This window comes from Haplochromis burtoni, unplaced genomic scaffold, assembly GCF_018398535.1.
Source record: "Haplochromis burtoni strain Fernald_Lab_line unplaced genomic scaffold, NCSU_Asbu1 Contig_252, whole genome shotgun sequence".
In the NCBI taxonomy this organism is placed as follows: Eukaryota; Metazoa; Chordata; class Actinopteri; order Cichliformes; family Cichlidae; genus Haplochromis; species Haplochromis burtoni.
The window spans coordinates 702,379-724,909 of record NW_024582613.1 but is presented as its reverse complement, the minus strand read 5'-3'; the positions used below and the strand labels follow the sequence as shown (position 1 = coordinate 724,909).

General features: G+C 39.8%; 1 protein-coding gene across 1 annotated transcript in view; it reads left to right on the top strand.

Moving 5' to 3' along the window:
* The window catches only part of plxnd1 (plexin D1), a 72,361-nt gene that overhangs the window by 4,185 nt on the left and 45,645 nt on the right, over positions 1–22,531 (top strand). Inside the window, exons 3-7 of the mRNA XM_005938927.3 lie at positions 5,426–5,557; positions 6,735–6,835; positions 13,808–13,937; positions 17,208–17,385; positions 17,646–17,754. Coding sequence (XP_005938989.1) covers positions 5,426–5,557; positions 6,735–6,835; positions 13,808–13,937; positions 17,208–17,385; positions 17,646–17,754 — 650 coding nt within the window. The remainder of the gene's footprint in view (positions 1–5,425; positions 5,558–6,734; positions 6,836–13,807; positions 13,938–17,207; positions 17,386–17,645; positions 17,755–22,531) is intronic.

Here is a 22,531-nt window from a genome sequence, read left to right as displayed (position 1 = left end):
AATGCATACCCTGTGATTACGTGTTACGTGTGTGTGTCGACCTTGTTGTATAGGGTGTGCAGTATTTTGGTGACCTTGGGAAACAACATGCTTTGTGCTTTTATCTTTATGTCTTTCACTGTTTGCCTATGTATCTGTGTGTGTGTGTGTGTGTGTGTGTGTGTGGTAGTGTCTGTGAGTGTGTGTGCCCTCAGGATAGAGCTGTTACAGAGGTTAATGGTGCTGTTAGTGTGTGTAATGTGATTCTGACTGTGAGTTTGGCTCAGACTAAACACAGGGGAACAGTGGTTGAGATTAAGTTAGGCCTCTTTTACTGTCTTTGAGAGAGCCCTCAGTGAAGTAATTTGTAATTACATGCATTTTTTAATGAAGTCTCTCCTTCCCCATTACAGCTGACTTCCATTTTCTGCTTCTCGCAGTGTCCGCTTTTTTTATCTCGCTCCCTCTCGCTCCAATTTTACTCCCTCAGTGGGTCCACCCCTCCACTTCTCAGTTCATCGCTTCGCCATCCCCTCTTTCTCAGCTCCTCTTTTACTCCATCTCAAATATAAAAGGCCCTTTGATTCATTTTCCAAACAAACAGACTTTATCTCTTTCTCTTTCTTCTTTCTGTCGCTCCTGCCCCACCTCTATCAATCTTTATTCTCTCTCCTTTACACCCAGGTACACATTCAAACACACACAGAGAGACACACACGTGCACAGACAGAGACAGAGAGAGAGAAAGAATGAGTGCACAGCAGCTGAGCACTTCTTGGTTGAATAGGGTCTTTCATCTGCATGAAGATAGACGGAGAATAGAGTCAGAGCGACCTGCCAGTACAGCAGGTGTTTTGTTGGCTGACCTGGTGGCTCACTGTGCCACAGCTCTCTTCACGTCTCCTCCTCTCTGCACCTATTGTGCTCCCTGTCCAGGTGTGTGGGCTGCTGTTTACTTACTCCTCGCTGTGTCACTCTGCTTATGTGTTTGTAGTCACTGGGGTGTGAGGTGAGGACATAGCACAGCTGCTTACTATCACTAAAAAGCAGGCGAGCTTGTGCGAGCAGATGGGTAGGTGGTGTTGTAAAAAAAACCTGACAGTGATTCTTGCAGGTTGAGATAATGCCTTTCATCACAGGTTAAGCCAATGGTTTACTTAGCTCCTGTCTGCGCTGGTTTAACATTAACCAGCACGTCTAAGTGGGTGGTAATGGTTTTGTCCTATATAAATGTGTGCTCCTGTGCACATGACAGTGTTTTGTTGTGTTCAGTGGATGGAGAAGTGATACAACCCGTGCTTGTCACCAGATGCTGATCAGTTTGCCACTTCCTCAGGATGCCAGGATCTCTTCATTGAAGGGAGGCCCGACAAATCACAGAAATAAGAGTTTTCACTGTCGGCGTGACAGGAAGTCTCACTCAGCACAGTTTGTTTTTCTGCACAGCTCTGTGTGTGTGTGTGTCTGTGTGTGCATATGTTTGTGCGTACGTGCTTTATGATCTTGACCTGCAGGACGGTCAGTGTGCAGATAAATCACTGCTCAGTGGAACGAGATTAGGCACACTGCTTGAACAAAGAGCACCTGAAATGTATTTGTGAAGGTGGAAACATGAAAAATATTTGAAATAAAAGGCAGGAACTAAAATTACTTTACTAAATCTGGCAGTCATTGCTTATACATACATGCATGAATTTAATTAAGACAGAGTTTTGGTTACTCTCTTGTGTATCCACGTTAGCTTTGGGGGAGGGAAAGTATCCAGACAAAAGAATTTAATCTGTCATGTTGGCCTTTTAAAAGGGACGGAGTGAGGCAGCTCAGACAAAAATTAATTTAATCTTTGTCTGGATATTTTTTCTTGATAACATATGCAGCACAGTAACAGCTACAGCATTCTAAGCACCCAAGCACCAGTCCAATCACCCCTCATATAACCTCCTACTGAGTAATTGAGATACAGTCGTGGCAAAAAAAAAAAAAAAAAAAGGATTCTATTGTTTTACATATGACAAATAATCTGGTCCTTAACAGGTCTGCCACCTCAGATGAACAACATAACATGACAGGTTAGGCCAAAAAATAAGCCAAAGGAAGGAGGGAGCGTGTAAAAACCCAAGTACATCCTTACTACTTCCATAGGAATGAATTCAGTCTTACTCTCATTACCTACAACAAGTCACCACAGATGACTAGCCCTTCCTTTGCTGTTAAAAGGGAGTTTTTCCTTCCCACTGTCACCAAGTGCTTGTTCAGAGGGGGTCGTTTAATTGTTGGGGTTTTCTCCCTATTATTGTAAAGTGCCTGGGAGCAACTGACTAACTAAAATTCAATTCAATTCAATTGAAGTGAGGGTAAATGGCGGTCAGGTGCTGCTCATCAAGCCATTGTGAGGACCTCTATAAATGCTTAAGGTCATATTGCTAGTCTGGAGCATTCAGGTGTGTGTTAACATAATGCCAAGGAGGAAAGACATCAGCAATGTGCCCAGCTATCTGGGACAGGTTCTAAGCTCACGTGAAATCCACTGGTTCAAGTCCATCCAGTCTAGAGTGAGAACAATTATTCACAAGACAGTTGCCAATCTTGTCAGGAGTGGATGTTACCCATTCAATGCTAAGAGAGGTAGCAAAAAAGAACTCAAATGCTACATCTCAGATCTACAGGTCTATACGTTAATATGTTAAAATTCTTGATGGTACAGTTTGAAAAACACTGAACAAGTATGACTTATTTGGAAGGATTGCCTAGAGAAGGCTATTCTCTCTCTAAAAAAAATAACATGGCAGTTTAGTATTGAAAAATTACATCTGAACAAACAACAAGACTTGCTGAACAATGCCCTTTGGGGACCAGAATGGACATGTTTGGCCATAATGAACAGTGCCATGTTTGGAGAAACCTAAACAGCATATCAGCACAAACACCTCATACCAGTTGTGGCGGTGATGATGTGTTTTGCAACCACAGGACTTGGGCATCTTGAGTAAACCATGAACTCCTTTTTATATCAAAATATTCTGGAGTTAAATGTGAGGCCATCTGTCCAACAGCCAGAGCTTGGCCCAAATTGGTTCATGCAACAGGACAGTGATCCCTAACATGACAGCAAATGTAAGGCAAGGCAAGGCAAGGCAAGTTTATTTGTATAGCACAATTCAACAACAAGGTGATTCAAAGTGCTTTACAGAGACATTAGAAACAAAAACAAATAAAAAGCATGATTTAAAATTGATTAAAACAAGCAAACAAACAAACAAATTAACAAACAAACAAAACAGTATATAAAATCAAAACAGATAAAATCAGAACAATAGATAAGATGTACAACAGAATGGTAAAAAAGAAAAGAATCAAGATGTTGCAATGGGCAAGAAAAAGTGCAGATCTCAGCTTGACTGAAACGCTGTGGGGGGACCTCAAAAAAGCTGTGTGTATATGAGCAAAAGAAAAATGGGTCAGATTCCTCCACAATGATGTGACAGCCCAATAAAGTCATACAGAAACAATTTTTTTTCAGTTATACCTCCTAAACGTTTGTCTACAAGCTACAGAATCGTGGGGTGTGCTTCATTTTCACACTCTGCAACTTTTCGTTTCGTTTTTTAAATAAATAATAAAACCACAGAATCTGTTTGTTATTTTACACCTGAGGTAAGGTAAGATTTTTTTTTAAGCTGCCAAGGACAGGATATTTTTTTTGTCCCAATATAAAAACCTTAGAAATAATAGAAGGTGTACTTTCTTCTTATTACTGCAGCGGGCTTCACTATGCCCATTCTAGTCATGGGTGAAAAGATTTTGAGGCACAGTTCGATACTTAATTCAGTTCTGATTAAATATTATAGCCTGCTATATGGGTCTCTCTTTTAGTCCTGACCCAGATGTAGCCAATCTGAATCTCATCCTCCCACTCACCCACTTCCTCATCCACTATGTCACTATGTTTTGGCCCTGCCGTGTCTCAACTTCCAATCCCACTCAAATACAATGTACCCTTGTTCATTCATCCATTCATTGTAGGTTTAAACAAACTGTCCCAGGTTTATTCCCTTACGTGACTCACTGGTCGTATTGGGGGAGCTACCTTAAAAGCATGAAGAAGTTGAACTACACTAAATCTACCTTAGGAAAAAATCTAATTTGGCCAATTAGCTCAGACTACATTATAAGAAAGAAACTGGCACTGGGCATGTGATACCACATTTTATTACAAAAAGTATAAAAGGATAAGTTCAGGATAAGTAAGGGTAGTGTAAAAACTGTCCACTTATTCACAGGTCAAACATGACAAAAAAGGTTTTTGTAGCAGAAACCAGAATCCAGGTGGGACACTGAGTCTGGCAGGATCTTTGATTATATATAGTATAGTGAAGGTTAGTTTTACAAACTTATATTCAAAACATAAAATGTCATAGCCAAGTATTCCAGGAAGCTGTAGGTCAACTTAATACTTGCCTTAAAAAACAACCATCCATCCAGGCAGAATTTATTTACACTGTAAACCACTTTGGATCATTTGACTGGCCAAAAGGGTTTGATTATTGTGGAGAAGCAGCGGTCCAAAGTTTTACTGCTGTATAGTGTTTTTGAAAGACTATACACCAATGAATGTAGCTGAACTACCAGCAAGCTATGATTCCTGAACTTAAACTAGTTTAATTGCATGTAGTGCCTTCATGTCACTCTTCACCTCCAGCGCTGCTCACTGACTCTTCATCTGTGTTGAATTTATCTGCACACAGAAATGAACATGGGTGTCAGTTACGGTTAATATCTGTGTCCTGTGAGCGTCACAGCTGTAAATGTTTCCCATATAAACATTATTTTACATTTACATATTATATTATTTGATATTGTATACAAGTATGGCTTCTGGAAACACATTTTAAAGATACGAATCACCACACAAAAAGTCCAGAGTTCCAGTGTCCTCCCTTTTTACCACAGTAAACTTACCATCTAACAATAGACAGTCATCGTGGCTGCTTATTTTACTGCACCAGCTGCTGATTTAGATTTCATTTCAAAAATTGTAGACTGCCAAATCATCTGACATTACACAAACAATAAGACACCAAAAATATGGTGCAATAAAAATCACACAATCAAGGTTGTCTGTACATCTCGGTGCTTGCTACAGGTGGGCGTAGTCTCCAAGGAGTGATCACGATGTAAAAGTTTTGTTTGTGTATCTCTTGCCAAACACAGACATGGGAAAAAACCTGCTTCTTCTGTGGTATTGCTGAGAAAATGACTCGATCTGCTCAATCAACTGAAAAGTAATGTGGTTGCACTGAGCAGTTGTGAACATATGAGAAACTCTTCTGCATGAATGTGAACCAAGAAATTGGCGCTCAACGTCTTTTTTTTTTTTTTAAAATTGCACCACTTTGCATGTGGTTCCAACTCTGCAATTCAACATGTGCGTCTCTCTTTTTCACAGCTGACTCTGCTACCGAACATGACCACAGCCAATCAGTGGATGCTGAAGCTGCGAGCCAACGAAGCAGTACACCACATCATGACCTTCGATCCCAACGACAGCAACTTTCTTTATGTCATGACCTCTCATCATGTAAGGTTATACCCGCTGGCATATCAGCACGTAGCGCGACCATGATAACCACAATGAGACCTCATGAATGTCACGTCATGTACATCCTCCTTAAGTTCACTTAACAGAACACTACCATATTTGTGGTTAAGGCAGACATGCATGCAGACCTACATTAAGCTTTCAGACCTGCATTTCAAAGCCAATTTGTTTGATAACAGTTGGGCTTAGGGCGGGATATGGCTGCACCTCTGGCCTTTATGGTTTCTGCACAGTGACAGTGCATCAGTTTGTTAGCTGTCTGTGCTGCTATTAAATCTCTGTGCTTCCTGTCACAGAAACAAAGTTTAACGTGCACACAGAAAATACGCTACAGCTCCTTTTTAGACTCTGACAAAACTGCTGCATGACATTTTTTAGGTAACATTTGCCGTGACATTGTTAAGATTTAAATTAAATTTGGCACTATTATTGGCTGGCATTTATTTTAGCTGTAACCTTTAAACGGATTTACATTCTGAGACCGGCATTCGCTTCCTAGGTTCAAACTGCCTATCTGTGTTTACCTACAGCGTATTCGTATTTGTTTGCACTGCAAATAGACAAAGCAGCAAAAAAAGAAGAAAAAAAGGTGGTTGGTAGCCTCAAGAAACTTAAGGAGATGTACACTGCACGTAGGAGTTTACAAATGTGTAATTACATTATCTGAGATTGTTTTATCTGCTTCATTGTAAGCGGATGTCGGTGAAATATATCTGCATTTGGAAAACGACAAGATCAAATGTCTTTGTAGGAGTTATTCAGGAAAGACTGTCTGCAGTTATTATACATTAATAAACACTTTAGATGTCATGATGTGTTTACTGAAAAATTTCATGACATTTATTCATTTCTTTCTGCTGTCAATAAGTGTTGAATGATGACATGCAAAAGTTATGTGTGAGCCTGTAAGCTGGTTTTCATTGTGGGCTTATTATATTATATTCATTTCGTCTGGGTGGTAGTTTAAATCCTAGAGACTCGAAATTGCAGTGATACTCTTAGACTGTAGCAGATTATCAAAATTCTTGAGGAGGATCATTCTTAAGTCTCTTAACAGCCGTCAGCATCTTGGTAACAAAATCACTTGTTTTCCACTTTTTGGCCGCCCTTGAAGATGATTGTGTGCTCATGTTTGCTTCTGTGCATTGACGTGCAGATGCTGAGAGTAAAAGTGGCAGATTGTGATCAGTGGAAGAGCTGCAGTGACTGTTTGGGAGCAGGTGACGCCCATTGTGGTTGGTGCACACTGGAGAATAGGTAAGAACCACAGCACGTACACACATGCACGTACGCACACAAACGCACAAAGACGCAGTCTCTCCTTCTGTTTCTTTAACTGTCATCCTCAGACTTGTTTGTCTGACCCTCCCAGCCTCTCCTTTGGTGCCAGTTAAGCATAATTCAATCAAATTATCAGACGCTCGGTTTCGCGCACACACATGCCACATGCTTTTTGACATAAAGCAAAAATCTCTGCTTTGAAAAAGAGGTCAGCTGTTTATATGAAAGGCGCATCGATTCCAAAATAGACTGATGGCACAGAGCAATAACGATCGTTGGTCGTTTTATTACTTGAAGCATTTGCATGAATCAAACCCACTGAGGCTTGTTTGCTTATTTTCATCATTTTCGTTTTCAGTTTCAAAATGTCGCCCAGCTGAATGAGCAGTGGCAGAAACCGAGTGTGTTTTGGGGTTGGAAGAGTGTTGTTGGATTGAGCAGAATTGATTTGCTTTTCATTAGGCCGCAGACTCGAGAGTAACATCATTGTTTGGAGCGCTCCCCTGGTTCTTTAGTTGTTTGGGGAGGGAGTGACAGGCTGGGAGCGCCCAGCGAGGAGTGACTTGGCTGAAGTGTAACTGTGAGCGAGTGAGAGTACACTGTGATTAATGTGGTTCTGTCAGGACTGGCTCTCTGGCCGTGCATTCACTGGCTTCCAGGGAGAATATGTGTTGTGTCGAGCTGTGTTTGTGTGCCGGTTGTTTGTCTGCGTGCGAGTTGCTTGGTGATTAAAGCAGATCAGACGAGATAGTGAATTTTGTGATGAGCTGTGCCGCGGCTCTGGAGGCTCTTGCATTGCCAGGGGCCATTCAGAGCTGGAAGAGTGGAACTGATGAGTGTTATGTGTTTATGTGTATGTGGTCAGACTGTCTCACTGTCATCTCCCCGTCTCCTCTCCTTATTTATCTATCTGTCGTCTCTTTATCCCAGTCCCTTTCTCGCTTCGCTGCATTTTTTTACCCTTGTGATTCTCGCTGTCTTCTGCTTGGGTTTTTTTTTTTTTTTCCTTTTCCTGCCCTCGTATTTTCCAGTAGCTTTTGAGAATTTAGCCATCCCTCTCTAAACCTCCCTCTAGTCCTTGTCTTCTCCTCTCCCAGTGCCCTTGTCCTCTTCTCTATCCCTCTACAAAGGAGCGTTGATTGTGATGATGGTGGTGGGAGGGAGAGCGCACACTGGTTCTTTTGACAAGGAAATGTCAAAGTGTGTAAGCCTGTGTGTAAGTGTCAGAGTGTGTGACGCTGTCTGGCTAACGGAGACCAGGGAGCTGATGTCATGAGTGTGTGCGTGTTTTTGATGCACTGTTTGGCCAGTCGTACTGGCCGCTGGGTTGGCGCTGTGGCCCCAGAGCCCAGGGGATCAGGGGGTTGATGTGTGGGGGTGGATGGTTTCCTCTATCACCTCACTGTCTCATTCAACTACAGACACTGAGGACGGTGGGGGGAGTCAAGATCTCACAATCTGTGAAGCCACCACTGTCTCTGTGGGTGCCTGCTCGATTTTACGCATGGCGCTGACGTCTCTCTGCACGTCCGCGTGTAGAGTGAGCATGAAAACATATCTGTTCGCTTGTTGGATGCTCCATTGTTGTCTGAAGAAGAGAGCTAGTTCCTCCACCAGAGATAAAGCTCGGTCCTTGATCACTCTTTTCATGCTGGTGCTGGTCTAATCTGCCACATGTCACAAGAAAGCACTTAAATATCTTTATTTGAATCAAATTATGCATCACACGCAGTCTTTGCTGTTCACAAATTATCATGCTTATCTGCATGTGCTTATCTCACAGCGACTTTTGTGTCTGCCTGTATGTGTCTGTGTCTGTTTGTGCATTTAGAAGCTCATATGTTCTCCTGCTGTTTAACAGTCTCACTGACGTTCAGACACTTAGGAGGTGATGAGTTTTCTCAGGTCATATTTTAGCTGCATATGTTGGCTCTGTTTATTTTAAGGAGCTGTTTGAAAAGCTTTTAAAGTCAGCGGGCTGCAGTGGGGCTGATGATGAGTGCGTGCGTGTGTACCTGTTGTATGTTTATTTGGTCTTCCAGACTGTTAGAGAAAAGAAAAGTACTTTGAATTAATTTCTTCTCACTGTTGCTCTTGATCAAGTAGGTGTTTGAATTAGCAGGTTATGTACTGTTTGCATCCATTTTAAGAAAGAATAAAAAGATACGATCTGAGCAACTTGGTGCATTTTATAAGCCAATTGTTTAAGCCCACATGCTGCTTTGCTGATGATCACTTGAGACTGCGAGTCTGTACGTTTCCTGGATGCATGCTTCATTTCATACCAACTGGTATTTATGAGCTATTCAGTACTTAAAGATACAATCTTGAGTTTACTGGATAAAGTAAACAAGGAAGATGCCAGATGTGATCTTAGACAGAGAAGAGGATGAAGAACTAAGTTATCAGCTAAGATGTACAAGTTTGTTTAGAAAAATGAATCATAAAAGATTGCTACAATGCACAGATGCGGTCTCATAGGTCTCATAATCAGGTAAATATAATCTCAAATGAGCAACACAGGATACGTCACACAGCGTCACTTTTTATTTAACAAAAACTGAAAGAAATGCAGAAGCAGTGTGTGAAAAATAAAATGTACTTAAATATACTGGAAGTAATTCTTTTTGGTGTGACTTAATCACTCTCTCACATTGTTGTGGAGCAATTTGGGCCTTCTCATCTTTACATCGTTGCTTCAGTTCATTGAGGTTCATCAGTGCACAGCTTTCATAAGGTCTGGATTTGCAACACCTTGATTCTTTGCTTTGTCAGCCGTTCTGCTGTAGATTCGCTGCTGTGCTCAGGATCATTGTGCTGTTGCGTGACCTAATTTGGGCCAACTTTTAGCTGTCAAACAGGTGGCCTCACTTTTGACCATATAATATGTTGGTATACATAGGAGTTCATAGTTGACTTAATGACTGCAAGGTGCCCAGGTCGTGTAGCTGCAAAATAAATCATCACCCCTCCACCACAAGCTGGTATGAGGTGTTTTTGCTGATATCCTGTGTTTGGTTTTCTCCATATGTGGCACCGTCCGCTAATATGGCCAAACAGTGATCTAACCCTTCCCAGACTGATAAGCAACAGCAGTTGCTTATTTAAAGACATTGTTTTCCTCCTTGGCATTGGCAACTGAGTGCTTCACACCAGTAAATTGCCAAAACATTTTCTTTCATAGAGTTGCTCACACTTGCTGATGATCAGTTAAATCGAGTGTATTTGATTAGCAGCAACTGCTTCCTACCCTCTGAATTCCTGTAGAAGCAGTGATGGTGTACACGCACCATTTCTGCATTTTGTCTGAATTTTTATTCAATAAATAAAGACATGGTGTAATATGTGACGTGTTGCTGGTCATGATGGAGTTTCATCTTATCATGACCACATCTGCTAATCAGTTTGAAGCAGAAGACAAATAAAGTGCTAAAAATAGCTGTCTCAGTCGAAATGAATTCTACAAAACCCAAGCAATCAAACAAAATACAAACATTGGTTTCATAAACTTACTATAATTGGTGAAACTATCTGTAAGCATTTTATTTTAATTGCTGAAGTCAGGCATTTTAAAATGGAAATCTGGGGATTGATTTGCTTCGAGAGCCAGCCTCAAGTGGCTACTGATGGAAATGCACAAGAGGTACTCAAGCCTCACATTAATTTTTCAGCCCTGGAGGTTTGCACTTGATAATGACCCAAATGGAAGTTGTTTTATTTCATAATCTCACCATATATGAATGATTACTGGCAGAGATGGGCAGTAACGCGTTACTTGTAACTTGTACTTGTTACTTGTAACGCGTTACTGTAATCTGATTACTTTTTTTCAAGTAACGAGTAAAGTAAGGGATTACTATTGCAAAATCGGTAATTAGATTACCGTTACTTTCCCGTAGGAACGCTGCGTTACTGCGTTACTAAAACCGTGATTTTTTTTGCGAGAATGTCTCACGACAGTGACGTAACAATGGATCACAGATCGATTGTGGGAGAGAGTATGAGCGTGCAGCGTGGAAGTACTGACCTTACTTTGAGTTTGATTCCATAAAAAGTGACAAAAACATTAGCGTCCATCGTGCGTGGGAAGAAAACTTCTTTTTACAGCGAAAAAACCCCCTAAACTTCCAAGCAAGCACCGAGTGCACAACGACGTAATGGGAAACTCACAGAGAAAGTCGCGGATTCTTCAACTGACCGCGGCACACCTGCACCAGGGTAAACCTCCGCCTACCGCAGTCCTGCTTTACAGGTGAAAATAGAGCAACAGGACCGCTGAGTCTTTGACTTTATTTATTTTCTGCTGTGTTTTACTTGCATCTATTTGAAAGAGTGAGTGTAAACACAAAAAATATTTTATTTATGTGCTGGAATGTGCAGAAAATAGGTTTAAATGTTAAACTAATTTATTCAAGTCAGAGAATGTTGCATAGAATTAAATTTTTGCTTGATGCATAAAGTTAAAAGATTAAAACTGATAAAACAAGTTTTAAAAAGACTTTTCCCATTTGATTACATTTTGTATGATGGATTATGTAGAAAAAGTAGAATTGGGCTGAAAGATCTATCACTTTATCACCTATTCAGGTTGTAAATCGTGTTTTTAAAAAGTAACTAAGTAACTAGGTAATTAATTACTTTTGAAAATAAGTAATCAGTAAAGTAATGGGATTACTTTTTGGGGGGAAGTAATCAGTAATTAGTTACTGATTACTTTTTTCAAGTAACTTGACCAACACTGATTACTGGCAACTATAGGTTTGTAATAATAATTTCAAAGACATGATGGGAGCATCACACCTCAGTCCCTTTGGAGTTTTGACTGAAGAGAGTATTGACTATTGAGTAAAATGCTATCATGCTAACATTTCCACAGTGACTTGCTTATATTTGGCAAGTCATTGATGTTAATACAATTATTAAAAAACTATCTTTTATATGTGTGTTATGAATGTGTGTTATTAAGAGTCCTTATCTGAGGACATAATTGTTAGAATATTTGATACTAGACCAAATTCATGAACTGAAAAACAGAGAAGTGTTTATTTTCCTTAAAGGAAGTTAAAAAACAGATCACAACCTCTGGCTTGTAAAGCCCTTTATTTCTATTTTTAGTTGAGCAGCTGACCTCAGGCCCCTCTGAGTCCCTCTGTGCTGCTGGGACTGACAATGTGGACACTGACTTTCTCGGACACAAACACTCACGCTTACAGCCGCGCAGGCACAAAAAGACACACTTTATTTTAAAACAACTGTAAAAGTATAGAAGGGAAGTGGGACGTGCCAAACTCATTATGTACCGTGTTAGGTCATTGCTAGATGGGGCCTCTTCTTTTTCTCCTTACTCTGAGGTCACTTTGTCCTTTCAGTCTGCACTGCAGATGAACTGAGCTCTGTGCCAATGGTGAAGTTCATTAGTGAAGCAGAAGCCAGGGTTTGAGGCCACCTTGCTTGTTGAGTGCCCTTTTACAATTCTTATGTCCCAGGCATTCATTATACTCGCAGATTGCGCACATACACACGACTGTATATATGGTACTGCTTACCATGTGTCCAGCGTTCATATTCCTAGATGCACTGTTGGTCCAAACAGACTAAGAATCAGACTGGTAGTTTTGTCATTCTGCTATCTGTAACTGTGCCTGTGGGATGGGTTACCATAGCAATGCATATGACCTAAGGTCAAGTAGTCTCTTGTGTCGAGCCAGCCAAACTGACAGCCAAAGTCTGAATGTGACATTAGGAGACCAGAGCACCTCATAAATCTGCAGCAAGCAGACCATGAAACCCAGTGGAGAGAATTCGTCAACTCCAGGAATGAAATGAAAACACAAACTCACCTCACAAAGAATATAAAGTTGACCTTGAACAGGGGTGTCAAACATGGTTTCATCAAGGCTCACAATCGGTAATGGGAATCACTTTAACAGTCATACATGGTTTATTTATATGCAGTTTTTAATCAAAAATGCATGTCTCATATAGTCCTCACGCCTAAAATTTGAAAAGCCCTCAGCCAGTCAGCTTAAATGTTGTTTGACCTTCAGACCATTTAGTCAAGCAAAATTATTCTGTTCCTTGTGCAGTTCTACAAGGCTACCATATAACCTATTCACAAGAACCAATTTCACAGAACCGAATCAAAATGATGACACAAACGCCTCATAGCCAGGCTTCTCTTTACCCTCGAAGTTTCTCTGTAGGTAGGACCCAAATATAGACCAGAGGCAGTCTGAACCTACAAAAGACAAGCTTTATTTAAAGATGAAAACAACTCACAGAAATGAGTTGACTTCTGCAGGGCACTGACTAAAAAAAAATCATGAATCTAGTAGAACACAAAGACTTTGGGGAGCAACAGTGGGACAAATAAAAAGGGAGAGACATGACTATTTGCACGCACAGCTGACTGGACGCAGGTGAAACTCCCGAGGGCGTGGTGGGTAGTCACAAAGAAGGGAAACCAGATGCAGGTGCAGACAGGACAAAAGGAGAAACAACCATCAGAAGTAGGAAGATAAAGATACATAGAAAAGCCACTGAACTGAAACTACAACAAAAAGCATAGTACCATGACACCTACTGTTCAGGGCAACATTTTTTGAGAACCTAGTGATGTGCAGGCCGAATAAATTTTTTTTTTTTTAAAAAGGACCAGATTAGACTTGTAGGCACTGAGTTTGACACATACGACCTTGAAGTTCTGGATTCACAAACCCATATGGCTGTCTTGTGGTCTAGATTACAAGCTGCAGGAATGATAAGCAGTTATTTTATCATAATCTGATACTGGACGAGCAAAGCAACATGTGCATGGCCTTGAAGTTTAGGCCATACAGAACATGTTGAAGGTCTTCTTCCTGTAATCTAATCTCAACAGATTCAACATGAAAATGTAACACACATGATGTAGCAGATATGATGTTCATTTTGTTTCTTTCTGTCCAGATGTACCATCCAGAAGGAGTGCGCTCAGGGGCTGCTGGCCCGTTCTTGGATCAGCATGGGTGAAGGCCCCCAACAGTGTCCTTCCATGACCCTGACACCCGCTGAGATTAGCATCTCGGCAGACATCAAGGTACTGTGAACTCGTTGTATGTTATTGTTACCGTCACATGCTTTTCACAAGTCAGACAAGCACTGCTGTTGATCTTCACAAAGTTATGGCTGCAATGGGGACAGTTTATTTAAAGCTGATGTCTCATGACCACCTTTATAATCTGACACCTCTCACCATTACAGCACAGACTATTATTATTACTCGGCTAATAAAATAAAGTGCCAGTGGCGTGTGCTACTGCAGCTTCTTCCACCATCACAACTTTCTGCTTAAAGCGATGCATACATTTATGTAACGCTAGCATTCATCTGCTTTTTTTCCAGCTTTTAAAAAATGTTGCTGTCAATGTTCACTCTTTATAGCTACGCCCTCAACTCTGAGCCATATGGAAGCTCTTTTATGTTGAACGGAACAACACACAGCTGACACACAGAAATATTTGGTAGTCGATTGTTCAACTGCTTTTGAACCTTTGATATATGACTACTGTGTTTGAAAAGCCCTCGTAGTTCTTTCAACACGGACTAAAATCAAAGCTGGGACTTGGCAATATCTGATCACTGTTTGAATCAAAACTGAATGTTTTGAAGCACAGAGCCTGAAAAATAAAAAATCTGTCTAAATTCTGGAAATCTATATAAGCTAGAAAGATATAAGCTAGAAAATGTCTTGGACTGAATACATGAGTTGATCTGATGGGCTATGATACAGAAATGTTACTGTAACCTCAGTCCACTGTTTTACTGGGTTTTTGAAAAATACAACAAGTCAAATGTCAAAACGCTAAAGTGCATCTATATTTATTCGTGCTCATGGTTGCAGGAAGTTATCGGTGTGAATTTCTCCTTAATGGTTTCTACTGACCCAGCAAAGAAATTCAAACAAGAACTTTGCCAGGTGTCTCAACAATGTTGAAATGACATCCTCCATTGGTTTTAATATGGATAAGAGGCTGGAGTACAGAGTTATAGGCTAAGGCTAGTCTGGTACTTTCAGCTATTCCTTTATTTCACAAGTGGTCGTCACAGCAGATGGACACGCATATTTGATTTAGCACAGGTTTTATGCCGGATGCCCTCCCTCATGTAACCCTCCCATTTGTCTGGACTAGGGACCCGCATGAAGACTACACTAGCTTGTGACCCCCTGAGGCTGGGTTTGTGTCTCCTCCCGATCAGCTAAAGGCTTTTAGCAGCATTCAAAGACTGTATAGGTGCTAGCAGGTGTATATTAGTCCACCACCCAATTTAAGGTTTATGCCAAAACTACCCTAAATTACCAGTACGGGTAATTACCCAAATCATTTTCTATGTTTCTGTAGTGGTTAATACACCAGTACATGCAAGCTCTTTAATTGAAATGATAATTTTAATTCTAAAATATAATTATTGTTATTACCCATGAATTACTTTTTTTTTTAAGCAGATGATTATTTTTTGATTAACAAGCCAAACTGTGGGAATTTTCTGCCTTTACTGATTGGAAAAATTAGCTTTAGTGGTTGAACGCTAATTAATTTATGACTTCTCATTCAAGTTCAGTGTACTGGCTCAAATCTGAGTATGACAGATGATATCATTTTCTTTTTTTTGGCTAATAAATAACAATATTATTTTTAGTTTTAACAACTTTTTTTCACAAATTTCTAAATTATTTGTGTTTTCATGTGTTTATAACAGAGGTAATTAGTGCTAAATGGTATTTTATTTAACAAAATTAGGGGGAAAACTTCTTGAATTGATCATAACCTAGAAGCAACGTATTTTTTCTAGTAAATCCATGATAAATGCTCCAAAAAAGGTATCAACATCATCAAAATGGCAAAGAGGTCCAGTTCAGTGACACCTGTTAGCATAGGAGACAAGCTTTATTTAAAAGACTGTATAGGAGGAACACAAAGACACAGATACCTGGTAATTTGTGCTAAGCAACACACTAATAAAGAACTAGAGTTTCACGCTCAAAAAACTGAAGCACTGATTTCTTTGTTGATCTGCACAGGCAGCCATAATATTTATCAGATTTCATTAGCGATGGTCCAAAATGCACCACATCTATTATTTATTTTTATATTTAGCTGTAACTAAAATTGGTAAAATGAAATGCAGATTAATAGTAAATCGTGTTTTGCTGCTTTGCAGACAGAAAAAGATGTTTTATCAGTTATTTAAAAAGTAATTTGCGGTGACTTTCCAATGTCAGCTTACTCTATAGTATTTGTACATTGTATTTGGGCATGTTTCCAATCACCTTTACCTTTGTACTAATGGAAAACACACATTTAACTCAACTTTCAAGTATACCTGAGAGCTAGTCAGGCTTCATTAGTACCTTTTGTGCATTAATAATGAGCTTACCCATTAAAATCTTTACCCATAGCTTTGCAGGTGTTTGTAAGTGGTATTTAATGGACCACTACCTTAATCAGATTTGGCAGGATAATATATCCTGGTTAAAAGAGTGACTGCATCACCTACTTATGGGGTATAGCTTCTAAACTGTTGTTTTCAGTAATTCTTAACAGTCATTATATCGCGTAACAAAAGATAACAATGTGATAATTAGCTCAGGGAAATTTGACACCTCAGATATAGTTGACCTTTAATTACAGATCATAATTGGACTTGACTCGGAGACGACAGGTCATTAATTGGTTCATTAATTGTGGATATTTGCTTGTAATGAGGGTCAGTGTGGCTGGTCCTCCAGCTGCCGCTGCCAAAGGCATCCTTCATCAACAGGAAACTCCACTAAAGGTTGTCTCCCCAAAAGCAGGAAGCAGCAGGCAGGAAGTCAGGGCCTTAGGCAGGAAATGATCAATTCCACTAAACAATGGAGAAGATTTTTAAGACAAGTAAGCACATGCCGCCGGCTGCTTCAGTTCCTACCTGCTGGGCTGCAGAATATGTCATCTTGCTCCTTCCTCTCTACTTAACAATCCTTGCCTTCTCCCACCATCCCACCCTTAGTTTTCTCACATTGAAATCATTTAGCTGAAATTCAGTCATGTCAGTGAGGTGTTATGTTTCTCATTATACGTCTGTCATACTTCATCACATACCCAGATTTAGATGTGAATGTAGCACTGTGCCATCTGTTTCTTCATTGCACATTAGTTTCTTTATTTCTGCTTAAACTCTTGAACAAAGTTGAAGTAATGCCAACACCATTCGCTCTCTGTTAAGGAGTATTGGAGTCGATGTTTGTGCGTTCGGGGGATTCAGGTTTCTAATTAATTTTGATGAAGACGAGCAGCTATTTATATTGCTATATGTGTTTTTGCCGCAGGATGTTGGCATCTTGATAAACGGCAGCGTTCCTGATCTGATTGGTTCCCGGGTGGAGTGTGAATACGAGCCAGGGGTTTCTACAGTCGCCACGGTGCACCTGGACTCCGGTCCCTCTCAGATCCAAACCTGCCCTCTCCTCCCTCGAAAAAGCTATCAACCAATCCTCCCCGGCAAAGGTGGGACTGCAAACAGGCAACCATTTGGCTTTTTTTTTTGCTAAGCTGCCAGCCATGTTTTTCCACACATTTCAAGGACAGTTATGGTATTTGATTCATTTTTTTATACGAACAAATCCAATTTCCCCTTTCATCTCTTCAAAAAGCGGCAAAGTCAGTGTAACGTCAGGATGTGCTGTTGTCTAGTTTGTGTTATGAGGGCGATATCATCTCCAGCGGTTGTCACATACGCTGTTGTCTACATTCTTTTGTTTCTTCAGATCACCTGACGGTTTCTGTGGCGATAAAAGTAAATGGCACATCTGTGGTATCTGGGAGCTTCATCATCTATGACTGCGAGAGGACTGGAAAAATACATCCGAAGACACCGTGAGTCACACTTTTAATATCACTTTGGTTTATCTCAAATTCTTGATTTAACCAGTTAGTGATGCGTTTACACGCAGTCACATTTGCATTGATGCAGTGGTGAAATTTACATTTTCTCAAGTACTGTTCAATTTTCAGGAAGTATAGTTTATACTACTTTATATTTATTCCTCCACTACGTTCTTTATGCAACCCTTTGCACTTCAACTTTCACCAGATTTAGACACAAAATACTAGCATGATTAGAGTTTTCATGTAAATTAAGCATATGCTATGTTAGTGCATTGTTAAGGAGCAAATCAGTGTCTCCATGTCCTTATGAGAAAAGCGCTGCTTACTTGTGATCACTTTTGCCGCTTCACATACCCTTATCTGTTTAAATAAGTATCTGGATATGAATATTGAGCATCTGCATTTGGAGGACATGATTATTGGGGCCTTGGGCTTTTGGTTCTGTTTGCTGTCCAAGTATCAGGCAGCTAAACAGTTCCTTTAACCTCCCGAGCCTCCTCATCCTCATATGGTGACATTTTATTTGGGTTTTTCTACATCTAATACTTAATAATACTTCATACTACTTTTTTTAAATTACTTCCAATCAAAGCTTATGCTTGTTTTTTCAGGTTCAACTTATTAGGTCTGCTATACCTTGGAGAAATTAAAAATCCATCCAAAATAAAATTTGGGCTTGCAGGATGTTGTGTAGTAATTTGCAATCTTGAAACCATGAACTATCATGTGACAATGATAAATCATTTTTATTAATTTTTGAACTGTGCAAAGGTTTTAAACTAACCCTAATTTCTTTTAAGGAAAGTGGAAAACAGGGTTATTGAAACATGTGCAAGTATACATGGAAATACAGTTTATAAGAAAAAATAGAGTGTTAATAATTCTTGAAAGTCAGTGGGTATGACCACCTGGACTCTCTTAGGCAAGCCTTCTTATAATTTCTTCAAGTAGTTCTCCAGGCTTCTCGCAGGACATTCAAAGATCTTCTTTCAGCGTTGGCTGTGTTTTGTTTCGTTCTCTGTCAAGATGATCCCACGGGGCTTCATATTGCTTTGTGTTGAGTTTGAGGTAGATATGCCAAGGTTTTGGGTAATAGCTCTGACGGTACAAAAATACTATTTTATGCCTGTCAAATTGTGTTATCTTTGGCATTTTTCACAGATGAAACTAAAAAAAAAATGGGAGCAAATTGTGTTTTGCAACAGGCTGTTAGTAACAAAGTGCTTAAAGGTACAATTACCTGGTCACTAAATTGCCTCCCTGGAAGCAAAATGTGAAAAAAATGAGGGGTAGCTCATTTTGCACAGCACCTTGCAGTCTCGAAAAATGAACGATGCACAGGTTCTGTGTCCAGTAGCTCAGATATCTGTAAGTTGTTAGCAGTTCCACCAAAGAGTTATTGATGTGTTTTTTTTCAGATAACTGTTTGATCATTTAAATTATTCAGTGTTTTACAAAAAAAGTCAAACACGTGAATAGTTCTCTTCTTCTTTGATACCAAATTACGTGTTACTTAGCTTTCACGAGTTCTCAGACAAGACTGCTGAACCGTGTAAACAGCTGAAACTAAGTTCACCTGGAAGGTAGAATAATAAAATGCTATTAGGCTCTGATGCATCAGTAATGGTCTAATAATGAAGCAGCTTAATAGTGTGCCACTCACCGGGGACACATTTCCCCATTATGAGGTCTTTGACTTAATTTTGCTCATAATATTTCTTTAATTTGCACAATTATTGCAATAAATGAGATCCTTTGAGTAACAGAGTATTATTACTTTATATTGATACTTTTACTTAAATAGTGGATCAGCTGCTTCAATATGCAATAAATTTCCTCAAAACAAACCTTTAATGTTAAATAAATCCCAGTGAAATACAATTATAGTGATCTCACAGCAGCAAATGATTGCCACCTCCATCCCCAGCCACTCCCTCTCATGTTTTTCCCCTGTTCTCTATTTAGGCCTCAATACTCTCGACGTGTCTTCAAAGGCTTATTGTGTGTTTCGCTTGCTCCAGGTTTCCCAGTGCAGGATCAAATTTGGGATTAATATGCTGTAAACATTAATCCAAAGGAAATTAGATATGTGTGTCTGGCAGATCATGTCAGTGTTTGTTTATATGAAAGACTGTGACTTGTATGGCCCGGTTACTGGGAGGGTTTACTCATATCTGGAAGCAATCCAGCTGGCTTCCTCCTGCATGTTGGACCATGTCAGAGGATCGGCTCTATCTGATGGGCAGATCTCAGGTTTAGAGGGGCATCTGTGTGTGTGCGTGTTTGTCTGATTCCCGGAGATTGAGAAGGCGTTTGATTTGTCCCTTTTGTTCACTTTTTGAAAGCAGTTTCGAGGTGTGAACACTGCAGTTGCAGGTACATGTGTGCAAGACTGCACCCAATATGTGCGCGCGGCCTCAGTGCTCGGTGAGGTCCAGGAGTGTGAAATTAGATGGTGGTTTGTTGAAGGTGATAATGAGCAAAGTGCCATTCTCACAGGATGAGCATTCTGCTGTAATGTGCGGATCTGCTATACTCTATCTGATTTTAATCACTGCATGCTGTTTTGTTAATAATCCCTAAAGAGCCGCTCATTCTCAGGGAAACCGGATAGTAGAGGGTCTTTGTTTTACGCTTTATGAAAAAAGCCATCACTCGGGTTTTTCTTATGTTATTAGATACTGACATCTGAACGTCTGTGTAAACCATCAGTGTCACGCAAGCACCGTTAAAAGTGATTTGCTGCAAAACTTATTCTCATATTAGAAAATCTGTCCTGTGCTGTCTCATGCTACTCTGGTGTGGAAGCAAAATTACATTTCTGCAAGGTGTCAGTGGAGGGTATTTTATTCCAATTCATTATTAATACACTGTGCAAAACAAAGTGAGACAATGTCTCCTGTGGCATTCTGGCTCTTTGTGGTAATGCCAGACTGATGTGATCAAAAATAAACTGATTCTTAGTGCTGCAAATAGCTAATTATCTGCTAATCTGCTAATTGTTTTCTTGAATAATCTATTACTGATTTGGTTTGTGAAGCGCAGAAGCGTAAGTAAGTAAACTTTATTTGTGTTGCACTTTTTGAGACAAAGAACAGTCACATGGTGCTTAACAGAAGTGTCAATAAAAACCAATCAACTCTTAAAGCAAAAGGGAAACATGCACAATTTAAATGCCGACCTGTTGATGATAGATTATTTTGACAGAACAGTAATTTAAGGGATTAATCATTTACCAAAATAGCCGCCCAATAATTTTCTCTTGATGAACATTTCAATCTAATTAATTGGGTTTTTGTTTCAGGTTTAGCAAGTTCAGTGAATTAGTGGTTCAGTGAATTATTATAAGCTTTAATTGTCTTTGTTCAAAACACAACACTGTTTAGCTGGGAGCGGGGGAAAATCAGATTAAAGGCGAAGGAAACAGAGGCACATCTGCCAAACATTTTACATCATCTTCAGTCAATAATCAAAATATATTAAATAGTAAAAAACACCTCAAAAAACAGATTTAACCCTGGATAGCGTAACCACAAAACAAATGCTAGGCTTTCTTTTTATATTCATGATAAGTAGTAGGTGGTTGAATACTATTGATGCATTTTCATTACTCTGTACAAGGCTGAGACTGTAGGAGCCGTACAAGAAATCCATTAGTTAGTGGGTGTAATTTAAACCCGGTACCTTGCATGATTTGCATTCCCATTTCTTTCTCCCTAGTCTGTCCCAACTCTTCGGCACTCTTGCTCCTTAATATAATCTCTTATCAGAAAGATGCAAATAAAATCGTAGTAAAACAATCTCATTTGAGGTCGTGAGCGTACCGCAGTGACAGCTGTCCTTGAAAGACTGCCAGTTTTGAGCTCCAGTGTGTAAAGCCTGGATCTAAAACACATGCTAGAAGTCAGGCTTAATAGCATGTATGTGACAAGAAATATTCAGCCAACGCTTGCAATAAAGAGTATTACTGAAAGTATAAAATCACTTGTGCAATACCATCTGTGGTTTAAAAAGTAGGCGAAAACACGCCTGGTGATGTTATACAGTACTTCCCCTTAAATTTGCAGCAGAAAGCATGTGTTGCAACCATGCCAAAACCACTTTACGTGACAGTGTCTAAATAAATGTATTATTAAGTTGCATTCAGGGTAATGTAGCAGAGCTTGAGCTTGACCCATGCTAGTCACCTAAATTTAGAATATTAGAATAACTGGTGACCATAAAACATTAAATAAACATGATCTAATGAATCAGGTTAAACTTCTTCAGGGTAAACTTAACAAAAAAAAGAAAACATTAGCTATTTATTTCTTAAACAGAAAACCACTAGTACATTAGTAAGGTAAATATAGAAAGCATTTTATGTTTTATATTATTATTTTGACTTCAGCTTTAAGAGGCCTGTATTATGAGATTGACGAGTTGACTTAGTTTGCTTTTGCATTTGCGTGCGTGTCAGCGCCCGAATGTTTTCAGACAGTTTTTCCTCGACACTTTCAAAATGGTCACCGAGCAAAGTGTTAATGACAACCAGACCAGGCATTCCAGTCTCACCACACAGCCCAGTAGGACAAACACCTATCCTGCCCTCTCGCTCTCATTATGTCTCTCAGCCACGCTCTCACTCTCAAACACACACACTCTCGCCGCTGTATTTGCTTTTTGTGTCTCAAGTTTGGAGCACGTCTCTTTCCTGCTTCTCTTTTTTTCTCTCTCTGTCTCTCTTGCCGTTTGCTCCCTCCCTCCCCCCTCTTTCTCTGTCGTC